A 13,328-nucleotide genomic window follows, 5' to 3' on the forward strand; every position below is an offset into this window, starting at 1 on the left:
TGGTTTGTTCTTGAGGAATCTGCGGACTGTATTATTTGAGTATCCGTTCTTCTTGAATACGTTGTGTAGGTGGTTCTCCTCTATTTTCCGAAGTTTGTCTATGCTGCAGTGTGTGGTGGATCATTGGAATAGTGTTCTGATACAGCTTTGTTTGTGTGTGTTGGGATGGTTGCTGGTGTAGTTAAGTATTTGGTTAGTGTTTGTCGGTTTTCTGTATACGCAGGTTTGTAGTTCTCCGTTGTCCTTTCTTTCAACTGTGACGTCCAGGAATGCGAGTTTGTTGTCGGTTTCTTCCTCCTTGGTGAACTTTATGCCTGTGAGGGTGTTGTTGATGATGTTAAATGTCTCTTCTATCTTGTTTCGTTTTGTGATGACAAAGGTGTCATCCATGTAGCAAACCCTGATTTTTGGTTTGATGGTTGGTAGGGCTGTTTGTTCTAGCCTTTGCATTACCGCTTCTGCTATGAATCCTGATAGTGGAGATCCCATGGGTGTGCCGTTGGTTTGTTTGTAGACTATGTTGTTGAAAGTGAAGTGGGTGGTGAGGCACAGGTCCACTAGCTTCATGATGTTTTTGTTAGTAATGTGATTGATGGTGGTTGGTGTGTGTGTGATGGTCTCTTCTAAAAGTGTGGTAAGTGTTTCCTTTGCCAGGTCGATGTTGATGGAGGTGAATAGTGCTGTTACTTCGAATGAGATCATTGCTTCGTCTTCCTAAGTAAAGACATGCTAGAGAATTCCTAGAGGCCTGGCACTCCTACCACAACGCCATAAACAAATGCATAGATCTAGATGCCATCTATCAACCCCTCAGAAAACGAACAAGAAATGACATCACCACATACCCCTGGAACCCCATCCAGGAGAAAGATATAAATAGAAAGCAGGAGACAACAGCTTCGCTTCACTTGGAGGTCGCCACTGATGATGTTACCTAGCCAGGTAATGAAACGTCTGGATATCAAATCTACAGCTCAGCGAGCAAACCTACACCCTAAATCCCTTTCTCTCTCCCATGCCTTCCAATTGTTCCTCCTTCCTTTACCTCGATTCTTACTTTCAAGCCCTCTTCTGCCTATCTAACTTTCCTCATGTTTATTTTGTGACTATGTTGCAATTCTCTTCAGTTGCTTGAATTGAAAAGTGCCTTGGTCCTCTGCACTCCACCATGAAAGAATATCCAGTTCTTTTTGTTAATTATTCAATGAATCTTGAAATAATTGTACACATATAACTACACACTCACACCTCCTTTCTGTTTCTCTCCCATGTATTGTATAGCAAGAGTGTTGTTTCAGGAAATGGTTTGGAAATGGTTAATGCATTAAGTTCTACACAATCTGATGATATCATAAAGACTTGGGTGGGGAAAGGCAGAATAGCTTTCAGATCTCAAAGAGGAAGACCTACTTAGCCTTTAGGTTTCCTCATCACCTTTATAAGAATATTTGGCATACTAATGTAACTTGTACCATATTGCTACCATGCAATACTCTACATCTTGTTAAAAACAAGAGCCAGTTTCCATTAAGACTCTGTCGTGGTTTGCCTCTGACACCGCAAACCAAGTAGCCTTAGACCAAGTCAAGGCAAGCTCTTGATGGCAGCAAACTCCCCTGACCACATGCTGTTAATGGTTGGCGTCACATTACATACAATAGTTATTATCTGCTGATGCTTCATTTTGTTTTCTGGACAGCTTTGTTTATGTCAGTGATGGTTATCTTCCACTCTCAGGGGCAGGATGGGGAGGTTGGTCCCAAGTCTGCCTCAGCTAGAATGGGAACAAACCTGTACCCCAGGGAGTAAAAGTTTGACTTTACAATTACTGTAATAATACCTACTAGACTTGTGCATAAGGAGCTCTGACAGAGTGGCAGATCAGATCACATGGAACTGGGTTTGCAGGCTCCGAGACGTTCTCTTATCAGGCCTGGTGTAGAATTACATTAAATAAAGCCTGTTGAAGTTCTCTCACATAATGAAGATTTATATTACTACATACTATTACTGTTATTCTGTCATTTAACCAACTGAATTATCTGGCCCCCATTCTCACATATACCTATGTCATTTTCGTTTTGTTGCCAGTTTGTGTGAAATATAAATTGTGACTTTACCAAAAGACTGGCTAATTTCTCTCTTGGCAATCATACTTATTTCTTTCTCTTTTCCTATCTGTTTCTATTATATCATGGTAATCATCTTATTAAACACTACATTCAAGTTAAGTACCAAGACAGTGGTTTGATTAATGAGGAGAACATACTCACATGTACTTTCTGGTAAAACTTCTCGAAATAAACCCATGTTGATCTTGTTTTTCCTTGTGGTTTCCTGAAAACAACAGCATTTTCATTAATCAATTTGTTCCAGTTTACTGCCATATTATGAAGTCATGATGTCCAAAATAATTATATACCATAATCACTTATGTGTATCATCACAATGGCCTTTTCTACTTTTGCACTTTCTTATCTTTCTTTGTAAGTTCAATGGAATAATACTTATTGATTAGCAATTTAGCTAAATCAGCTCAGAAATATCCTGCTTAAGATGCTACTTCACAACATCCATCTGTATACAAAGACAGTTTATAAAAATGTGCTTCCTGGTTGAAAATGTACATGGGATAAACATGGGAAAAAACCCAACTGTTTTGTCACCCAGTGTAAAATGACTTGGCTGCACTCAATGTCTGGGCCACTGCCCACAGCTTAGCTGTTTGGGTGTGGTGCTAGAAGGCAGCCAGTATCATGGAGTAATAATTCAACATGAGGAAACTCTTTCAAAATATCAGGGAAGAAAATTGAGCACAAAACAGAATTGAGACTCAGTAACTTCAAAATGTTGTAAGATGCACATACATGTCCATGTTGTGATTTTAATGGGACAATGTTTAATTTAGCTTTTTAGAACTTATCTGTCAGTCCTTGTCACTTCCCATCCTGAATTTTCAGAGTTGATTGCAGAATTGAGCAACATTTTCACACAAAAAAAATCAAAAACCATGATTTCAGGTGAATCTTCCAATATTCTACTTATATCAAGACCTGTTAATGGGGAAGCAATGAAATGAAAGTAAAACTTGTGACTTCCTTTATCGTTTTTATGGTCTTCATATTTTTCTTTAGACATTCTACGAATTAAGAAATAATCAAATACTGAGATCCTTTTTAACTGAAACCTTTAGATGAATGGCCAAGCCCTACAGAAAGAATGGGGGCAAGGAAACAGTGGCATCTATTGTGAATTTAAAAGGCCTGCATGTTCTATGAAGATGGAAAGACCAAGTCATTGATCTATATATACTTGAAGTCCTGGAAATGAAAGAGTTAAAGGAGGATATGTCTTGACTTTAATATATTATATTCCATCAAGCAAGAGAAACATTGAATGGCAAAGATTGGTTTCCATAATTCTCAGATACTTATATTTTCTCTCACTCCTTCCATCTCCCTATACTACAGCAGAATACAACATGCAAAATGAGAAAGAGGATGCAGAAGAATCTCAGGCTGCCAACACTATAGGCTTGTAATGGTTTTACTAGGAGGATAAGGATTGACCCAACGATTCACTCAAAATGCTTGCCTCCCGCTGTACAAATTCTTAGTTTCAGCATTAATCTTCAAGCCCACCCCTCCCTTCCTCTAACAAGACTAAGGTTGGTAGATAGTGATATGGGACTTGTGTACTGCTTGATTCTGTATATTGACACGTTGAATTCTTTCACAAACCTGTCAGAATTTTGGTCCAGAATTTCATTCTGAAGGTAGGTAATGGGAATCAGCGAAATTCTTCGGTCAACTAGTTCTCGCAGTGCACATTTCCCATATCTCATTCCTGTTCCCTCATACCATCTGCCCCTTCGTCATTTGTGCTGCCTCTGCTAGGCTGTGCCTTCATCCACATTGTTCCTTATATGCCAAACTGAGGCATTTTCATTCCTTTTCACCGACTCTAACTGTATAAAAGCATTGAATCCTGTAGTCACAATTGGATTGTAGAAAGAGCATCGATGAACAGTTATTAATTCATTAGTCCCCACTTTCTTTTTAAAAATGCTCCTTTAAATAACAGAGTAACCAATAAAAGGTTCAGTCTTCCGGACGCTTTAACATATCAATAGCAGAAATTGCAAGCCCTTAAAACCTTTTAGTCTTAAACCCCTCCCACCCATAGTCTCTTTCAACCTCTTCTGCTGGGCAGAAGATACAAAAGCTTAAACACATGGACCAACAGGTTCAAGACCAGCTTCCTCCCCGCCATTATTAGACTTTTGAATGGACCTGTCAAATTTTAGATTTAATGTTGATCTCGCTCTTTGTGCATGTTTTTTCAACCATAACATTCTATTCTTCTCTCTGCTCTATTACCCTAATGCACTCTGTATGTTATGATCTGCCTGTACTGCATGCAAAACAGAATTTTTCACTGTACCTAGGTACATGTGACAATAATAAATCCAATCAAATCAGATCAGTTAGAACACAGTAAGCAATTAAACACGTAGAGCGGAATGTTTAATTTCAACTCATTTCACCATCTGGTCTAGCATTGCTTAAGAATCTGTAAAACAGAGAAGCTTTTCAGACTGATTTTAGATTGCACAGTTAAAAAAGATGGATTAAGGGGGAAAAAAAACAGAACAGGTCTCAAAGAGGAAACATTTTAAAAACATTCAGAAAATATGCAAACTGATGAACAGAACATGGTTCCTGAGAATCTGCTCACAATGGTGAAAGACACCTAACGCCCCCTGATAGAGTGCAGTTGGAGAACACTCACATTTGAGATCAGGGATGAGGTCAGTTTTATGGGCAGAAATTCAAGCAGATGGATGGTTTGATAGGCAGACAGGAGATTTGGACGGATTGTGATTCTGCAAACAACGTACTGAGGCTCAGAATTCTGCATTTTTAAACCATGTAGTTGGCTTGTAATCAGGTTACATGTGCATTTGGATGCAATGGTCGTGGAAGTTCCAGCATAGAATGCTAAGTAAGACAGAATATTTGTAGAGTTGTAATAACTGATGGTATTATTGGTGTGATGTTTCTCTGTCCATTAAATTAATTGCTAATATCTGCATTTATGTGGTGTCTTTAATGTAGGAAAGCATTCCAAGCCGTTTCACGAGAGTAATAAGCAAATGAACCTGCACACTGAGACACATAAGGAAATATTAACTTGGTAATTGTTTTTCTGCTATAATAGCAATTAGCAGAACGTTATATTGACATTGATGTTCATGTACTGTTATCGGCAACTGGCTTTTATTTGATTAATACACACAAAATTTTCAATTAGTCTGATAATAGCACCATCTAGTGGTCTACAAATGCAAGATGTCATCAGGTACTACAACTTGCTGAATTTTTCTAGCACTTTCTGCTCTGATTATAAGTTGGTCATAATTTTGCACTTTTTAACAACCCTAGTATAGGCTCAGACAGTTTCTTCTGCCAGGTAGATGTGTACTTTTACACTGACTAGACAATCCATCTGGAAGGGGGAGCTCAGACTGGATGCAACAGACTCGGGAAGCTGGTTACAGCGCAGAAAGACCGGTATCTTTGCACTGACAGAAGAACAACTCATTTTTAAATGTTTTACTTTAAATCTGATTGTCTTTGTATTTAATTACCCTGCAATTACAGCCTTTCATGTTTTACAGCATCACCTACAGCTAAATTAGATACCAGGTACACAGAGATTTGTTAAGCTGCAAATCACGTAAAACCCATTGTCATAATCAGCATCTTTCCATCTATTTAAGGTGATAGGCATGCCGTGAATCCATTGGCGATGAACTAGTTTCATATGGTACCAGTCCATGAAATACAAGTTCTTCCACAAGTGCAACATATCAGGAGTTTATTAGGTAATGGGTGTGACATACTGTTTTAAATATTGGCATCTGTGTTAAGCACACTGACTCATAAAAGTAATGTTTCTTCCTTCCTCTACTGATTGCCTGTGAAGATCAATATTTAGGGCCTTTATATTGTACTGTCAAGTATCCTTAAAGAGGAGATTCAGCCATCCCTCCTCAGACTGAACATCCTTGGAAAGATGTTTGAGTTCCATCCTGCAAACATGGTCCAGATAGCAAAATCAACTCTGACTCATGAATGCAAACATACCTGGGAGATTTGCCTTTAAGAGGACCACAGCGTTCATGATTTTGTCCTTCAATGAAATGCTGAGAACATGCCACAGACATTGAAATAAAATACATTGTTCCAATTTATCAACCTATTCATTTGGATCATATCATACGTATAATATCAGTTCCGGCTAAAAAAAATATCTGAGGAAGGTGAAGGGGGTGACTTCTAGCACAGAACCTTGCAACTTGTTCACCTGAAGCCCATGAAGTGTGAACATGGCAATTCTTATTATTCAAAGATTGTCTGGTTTAAGCCCTATTGTGTTTTATACATTCAGAGCAGCAGTCATTCTTATCAATGATGAGGTAACATGTCTTTATTTTGAGTGCTGACACTGAAATGGCATTTTAAAAATTAAACACATACTTCTAATGCCGGTACACCTACAGTGTTCTGCCCAGCAAACTTTGCTTTTACTTTGGTATAATATTTTATAATGACAACATTCTATGACACTATGATAAAAGTTCAGTCACATATACAACTGGTTACAGTAGTATATTTGCTGCTCTATGCTAGCATGTGAATGTTCAAAATAAATTACTCAGTAATTATTGCTTCAAAGAGGGAAGGTAGAACAACCAAATGCAGTCTCCCAGAATGGAAAGGGAATTGAAATTAATTTAATGAAGAAAAAGTGTGCCCAGTACACATAACAGGTAGCAAATACAACTGAGAACCAAGCTGGATACAAAAGGTTCAGAAATGAGGTGGAAAAGCAGAAACAAGAAGGAAACATGGATAATGAAAGATGACAGGGTGCTAACGGGGCAACGTATTGACTGAGTGGTTAGCACTACTACCTCACAGTGCTAGGGACTTGGGTTCAATTCTGGCTTTGGATAACTGTCTGTAAGGACTTTGCATACTCTCCCCATGTCTGTATGGTTTCCTCCCACAGTTCAAAGATAGGAGGTTAGGTGAATTGGCCATGCTAAATTATCCGTAGTGTTAGGTGCATTTGTCAGGGGTAAATGTAGGAGAATGGGTCTGGGTGAGTTGCGCTGGGTGTGTGGACTTGTTGGGCCAAAGGGCCTGTTTCCACACTGTAGGGAATCTAATCTAACAAAGAAGGAAATCCTTGGGATTTCTATAAGCGACCTATCCATCATCTGTCTCCATCATTAGCAAAAGAATGGTAAAAGGAGTAGATTCCATTACAGATCAAAAAGGGGACCTAAACTTAGAGGCAAAAGATGTGACTGAAGTATGAAATGAATACTTTTCATCTGTTTTTACTTGGAAGAACATTGGTGGCGGAGGATTTAAAATTGATAAGGAGGAAGTATTGAATAATATACTGGGAGAAAGTGAGGACTGCAGATGCTGGAGATCAAAGTCGAAGAATGTGCTGCTGGAAAAGCACAGCCAGTCAGGCAGCATCCGAGGAACAGGAGAGTCGATATTTCAGGCATAAGCCCTTCATTAGGAAGAATTGAATAATCTGTCTGTAATTCAAACTGATCAGACATCAGGACCAGATGAGATGCCTCCAAAAGCATTGAATTAGATGAGAGTGGAAATTCGGATGCGGTGCTGGAGAATTGTAAGATTGTAACCATTTTGCCCTTGTTCAAAATATTTGCAAAAAATTAGTTCTTGACTTATAATAGCTTGTAACTATGATCATATAAGTTATCAAGATGCCAGAGAGTCATGGAGATGTATAGCATGAAAATAATCCAACACGTCCATGCCAACCAGAAATCCTAAAATAATCTCGTCCCATTAGTCAGCATTTGGCCTACATCCCTCAGAAGCCTTCCTATTCATATACCCATCCAAGTGCCTTTAAATATTGTAATTGTACTAGTCTCCACTACTTCCTCTGGCAGTTCATTCAATACATGTACCACCCTCTGTGAAAAAGTTGCACTTAGGCCCCTTTTAAATCTTTCCCCTGTCACCTTAAACCTATGCCCTCTAGTTTTGTACTCCCTTATCCTGAGGAAAAGACCTTGACTATTCACCCTATCCTCAGGATGTTATAAACGTCTATAAAGTCACCTCTCGGCCTCTGACATTCCAAGGAAAATAGCCCCAGCCTATTCAGTCTCTCTCTATACCTCAAACCCTCCAACCCTGGCAATAACCTTGTAACTCTTGCAATAGGTGAACAAAAGATAATTTCAAGGGATACATCTTTTGGGACATGCATAATTTTATTTGCTGCTTCTCTCTATCTGGGTTTGGCACATATGTTTCGAAAGGCAAGCAATAACATTACAACCCAAGTGGACACACTTCAGGAATTGAGACAGTAAGGGGAACGAGTGATATTTAACCTTGAGGTGCCTGTTTTCAAACTAAAAATCAGGATGGGTACCTCAGCCCCCTTATGAACACAGCAGGATGGTTACACATCCATTTACAGATCCATCTAAAAACAGATGGGGATTACTTAAACATGCAAATTGGGCCCCTACTCTGTTGTGGGACTTTAACCGCAATTTTCAGGAAAAAAAATGGATTGAGCGTGCACCATGGGTGATAGGAACTTTTGAATTGCAGGGAAGAATTATTCCGAATATTATGTGAGCAAATCCTACGGTGAACCCAATCTGAAGGCAGTTAAATGTTCTTATCCATTTATTTGACTCCTTATTTTATGTGTCAATACCAATTTGCAGCTGAATCATTTCAATGCACACGAGCAGCATTTGTAGATCAGCAAAGATTCTATGGGATTACAAAAAACACAATGATGAGGAAAACCACCCTGGTTCATCTGTCTCGAATCTCTCCAAATTATCATTCAATTCATTCTTAATAATACTTTGATTTTTACCTTTAATGTCATCAGAAGTAATTCATCGACTCTAAAATGCTCTGTAAAGTTCTGTGTCTGTGAAGACCGCAGTACTAATAAATCTATCCCTATTGCCGGTTTGAATGTGACTCCAAGTGCTGTTGTCACAGATTTAATTCCAGCAGGGGAGCTGGTGACCTATTAAACTGGGTAATGTTCTTGGGACCTGGGTTCAAATCCCTTCAAGGCAGATGGTGGAATTTGAATTAAATGTTTTAAAAGTCTGGAATTAATAGTTAAATGATGACCATTGTCACTTGTTAGAAAGACCCCCACCCCCAATCAGGCTCACTATTCCCTTTTAGGAAAGGAGACTGCTGTTTGGGCAATGAAGTGTGGCCTATAACTGTTGGCTTAACCAACAATGCCCATGTCCCATGAACTAACATAAACAAAAATGATGCACATAAGAAACAAAGACAGATGTAGTCCATACAATCCCACAAACTGGTCTGCCTTTCAATCATGAATGATCCTTGACCCAACTCCACTTTCTCATCAGATCTCCAGGTCCCTCGCTTGCCTCAAAATGTTTAAAAATCGAATAAACTTAGCCTTAAAGGTCAATGGCAACCCACCTGCACGGTTTGATTTCACAATATTTATTTAGTTCTTCATTCATATGAAAACTGAACTCTCAACTCATATCTAAGAACAGTGATGCTTTTTACAATTTGATATGGACCTTTTAATAATGTTCTGCAATTCCCTCTTCTGTAACATTTAATATCTTATAAAAGAAGAAAGAGAGACTTGTATTTATACCATGCTTTTGCAAAAGCTGTGTGCCTCAAAGCACATTACATACTTTTGAAGTGTAGTCACTGTTATGCACGCCTCTGTGATTTGACCTGTGCCCTTTAGTTGCTGTGTTTCAAGATTGAATAGCCAAACGTTTTCCCTCTGAATCCAGCCCTCTTACACCAGAGAATAGAGATTCTAAGCAGTGAAGTTCACAGTCAAACATTTCTGCCATCTCACATACATCTGGGTACTCTGTTTTTGTACTGGTGTTAAGGAAGCATAGCATTTCTGTGAAAATGGTGCACAGAAGAAACTAATGAAAGGAGTTGTTTTGTTACTATAGTCTGACCAGACAGAAGTGTGTACTGCAGATGCTGGAGATTAGAGTCAAGATTAGAATGGTGCTGGAAAAGCACAGCAGGTCAGGCAGCATCCAAGGAACAGGAAAATCAACGTTTCGGCAAAAGCTCTTCATCAGGGCTTTTGCCCGAAAGTTGATTTTCCTGCTCCTTGGATGCTGCCTGACCTGCTGTGTTTTTCCAGCACGCCTCTACTCTTGACCATAGGGGCTACACTCTCATTAGAGAGAAGCAACTGGTGGTGGTTTAACCTGAGGGCCACCAGACCTCAGGTGAGGGAAGAGGTTGAGAAGGAGAGTCCTTCATTGTAACCTCAAACCAGTGATGGGAATTGAACCCACACTGCTTTGTAAACCAATGAGTTAGTGAAAGGAGGTATTGTGATCATAACTTCACCAAACAGAAATCCCCATCTATGGATCAACTATGTAGCAAAGTCCTGCACTGTGCCAAGGGTTCACTGTCTCCACAGTGTCTCAGTAATGAGAACTCAAACACAGTACGGTGGCTCAGTGGTTAGCACTGCTACCTTACAGTGCCAGGGACCCGGGTTCGATTCCATCTTCGGGTGACAGTCTGTATGGAGTTTGCACATTCTCCCTCTGTCTGCGTGGGTTTTCTCCAGCTGCTCTGGTTTCCCCCGACAATCCAAAGATGTGCAGGTTAGGTGAAGTGGCCACGATAAATTGCTCATAGTGTTCAGGGATGTATAGGTTAGGTGCATTAGTCCTGGGAAATATCGAGTAATAGGGGAGGGGAATGGATTTGGGTGGGTTACTCTTCAGAGGGTCAGTGAGGACATGTTGGGCTAAATGGCCTGTTTCCACACTGTAGGGATTCTACGAGTAGTGCAATCTGACTGTTTCAGTTAATTACTCAAGCAAAGGGACAGCTAACAATATAAAGCTTCATCTATAAGTGAATGTCTGGCTGGACAGATATCTGAGACAATTATAAAGATAGAAATGCAACTTAAAAGGATTCTTAGTTTTGAAATAGTGAAGGACAGGAACTTTCAACATTTCTATAGTTTCATAATTTGGAGCAATTATGCTGTGTCAACTTTAAAAAAAAATAAATCTTACTATTTTGGTAATGTTTTCGAAATAGCATTACATTCATATTCTCCAACATTGGGTCAGATGTATTTAAGACTTAAACCTACTGCAGTTTATGGACACAAAATAATGTGAGGGTGAGCTGCTATATGAATGGTTTTATACAGAAGGAGCAAGAGTAATTTGGTTCTGCAGTGAGTTCAAATGTGCCATACCATTGACCGGTCAAGATTAGAATAGTGATGGGAAAGCACAGCAGGTCAGACAGCAGCCAAGGAGCATGAAAATCAACGTTTTGGGCAAAAGCCCTTCATCAGCCTTTTGCTCGAAAAGTCGATTTTCCTGCTCCTCGGATGCTGCCTGACCCGCTGTGCTTTTCCAGCCCCGCTCTAATCTTGATTCTAATCTCCAGCATCTGCAGTGTCCACTTTCGCCTCATGTGAATTTGAGGTCAACCTAATTCGGCCCACCCTTATAAAATGGTCAATTGGATCCTGAAGCAGGCACCTGAAGACCATCATAGGTCAGTGCTTTCGAGATGTAAGGAAAAGTGGAGCAAATGCAAGTATGTAAAACCCTTTTGAAATATGCTCAAACAGTTGCTGTTACTTGCATTTATATAGTGTTATTAGGATTAGAATAGGTATGTCATCAAACAACATCTGACATTAAGTTGCAGAAGGACATATGATGACAGGTAACTAAATGCTTCATCAAGAGGTCTAAGGATGCTTTCAAGTAGAAGAGAGCACTGAAGAGATTTAGAAGATCATGGAGAGAATTCCAATGTTTAAGGTTTATGGAACTGAAAGCATGGCGATCAACAGCAGGGTGTTTAAAATGCGAGATGTGAATGAGGTTGTTGTCGCTATTACTGATCATTGATATATCTATGGAGGTCTGGTGACTCCGAGGTATTGACTGTATGTACGTGTTAGAAGCTCCAGGTTCAAGTTCCACACCAGAATCTGTTGACCATGGAAGGAGCATTCATGATGTAACTCAATAGCCTGAGAATAAACACAGAAATCCTTCTACCATTTCCCCTAAGGTGGGAGTGTGAAGATACTCTGCAAGAAAAGAAGTTGACATACCTGAAATCTCTAAATAACCCTCCTGGATCTTCACCTGGAGCTCCTCAGGGGTGAAATGCTTTACATCAAGGCTGATTTTCCAGTTGCCCGAGGTCTGCTGGATCAGAGACATTCCCCCAAACAGAGGCCTCTGCAAGGGTGATGGGCAGGGGCTGGGCGTGGTGCTGTCAGAGGGGCTCAAACTGAGCCGATTCTCTACCCACTGCATCCAGTCCTTCAGTGGTTCTTCGGAGAGAGGAGGGAGCCCAAAGTCCTGATCAAACAATCGCCTGGGGAAATAACAGCTCCGCAGAGCATCCCAACGACTCAGGAAATAGGGATGCGAGAGTGCCATTTCCCAAGGCAGGGGAAGAGAAAATGTGTCCTTCAAAATGAGTTAGCTGAAGGTGCAGCAAGCAGCCTGTACCAGGATGTTCCTGTTTCTGACAGTATTTATACAATCACCCTGCACACCGTACAGAACTTCACCACAAATAAATCTGCCTCTGATTTGACACAGGCAGTTCAGAACTCTCTAGCAATTAGCTCAATGCGACCACATCAGAAGTTATATATAGAGACTTGACAAATCGAAACTAATGATCTTATTTATTGTGTGCATTCCATAGCAAGGATTACAAAGATGTGCCATGTTGATGCTACCCTTTTACTGTGAATATTTTTTCTAACCTCGACTGCTGAGCAATGCTGTTGCAGGCTCCTCATTTGCTCCAGCTTACTGTTTGCTAATGATTATCATTGATGCTATGGGTTTGTTTTCAATTTTTTTTTTGTTGAGGTGTTTCCGAGAAATTTCCCATATTTTCCCCGAAACCTAAATTAGATTTTCATTAATGGGAATGAATGGGGAGAAGCACCTCAAAACTTAATTTCTGATTTATCTTCTACATAAAAACGGAGGCCATGTACAGTTCAGATACGGGTCATTCAGCTCATCTGGTTTGTGTCAGTGTTTATGTTCTACATAAGCCTCCTCCAACCTTACTTCATCAAACACTGTCTCCAAATTCTTTTATCCTTTCTCCCCCATGCACTTAACGAATGCCTCCTTGATGTATTCAGCTCAACTACTCTATCTGGTAACAAGG

General features: G+C 39.9%; 1 protein-coding gene across 1 annotated transcript in view; it reads right to left on the reverse strand.

The window, feature by feature from the left end:
• Nucleotides 1-12,716, reverse strand: part of si:dkey-1k23.3 (heat shock protein beta-1) — a 14,772-nt gene extending 2,056 nt beyond the window's left edge. The window contains exons 1-2 of the mRNA XM_043715890.1: nt 12,241-12,716; nt 2,274-2,337 (exon numbers count right to left, since the gene is read on the reverse strand). Of these exons, the coding sequence (XP_043571825.1) occupies nt 2,274-2,337; nt 12,241-12,574 (398 nt within the window). The 5' untranslated portion in view covers nt 12,575-12,716. The remainder of the gene's footprint in view (nt 1-2,273; nt 2,338-12,240) is intronic.
• Nucleotides 12,717-13,328: the final 612 nt, after the last annotated feature.

This window comes from Chiloscyllium plagiosum, chromosome 25 (genome assembly GCF_004010195.1).
Source record: "Chiloscyllium plagiosum isolate BGI_BamShark_2017 chromosome 25, ASM401019v2, whole genome shotgun sequence".
Lineage (NCBI taxonomy): Eukaryota > Metazoa > Chordata > Chondrichthyes > Orectolobiformes > Hemiscylliidae > Chiloscyllium > Chiloscyllium plagiosum.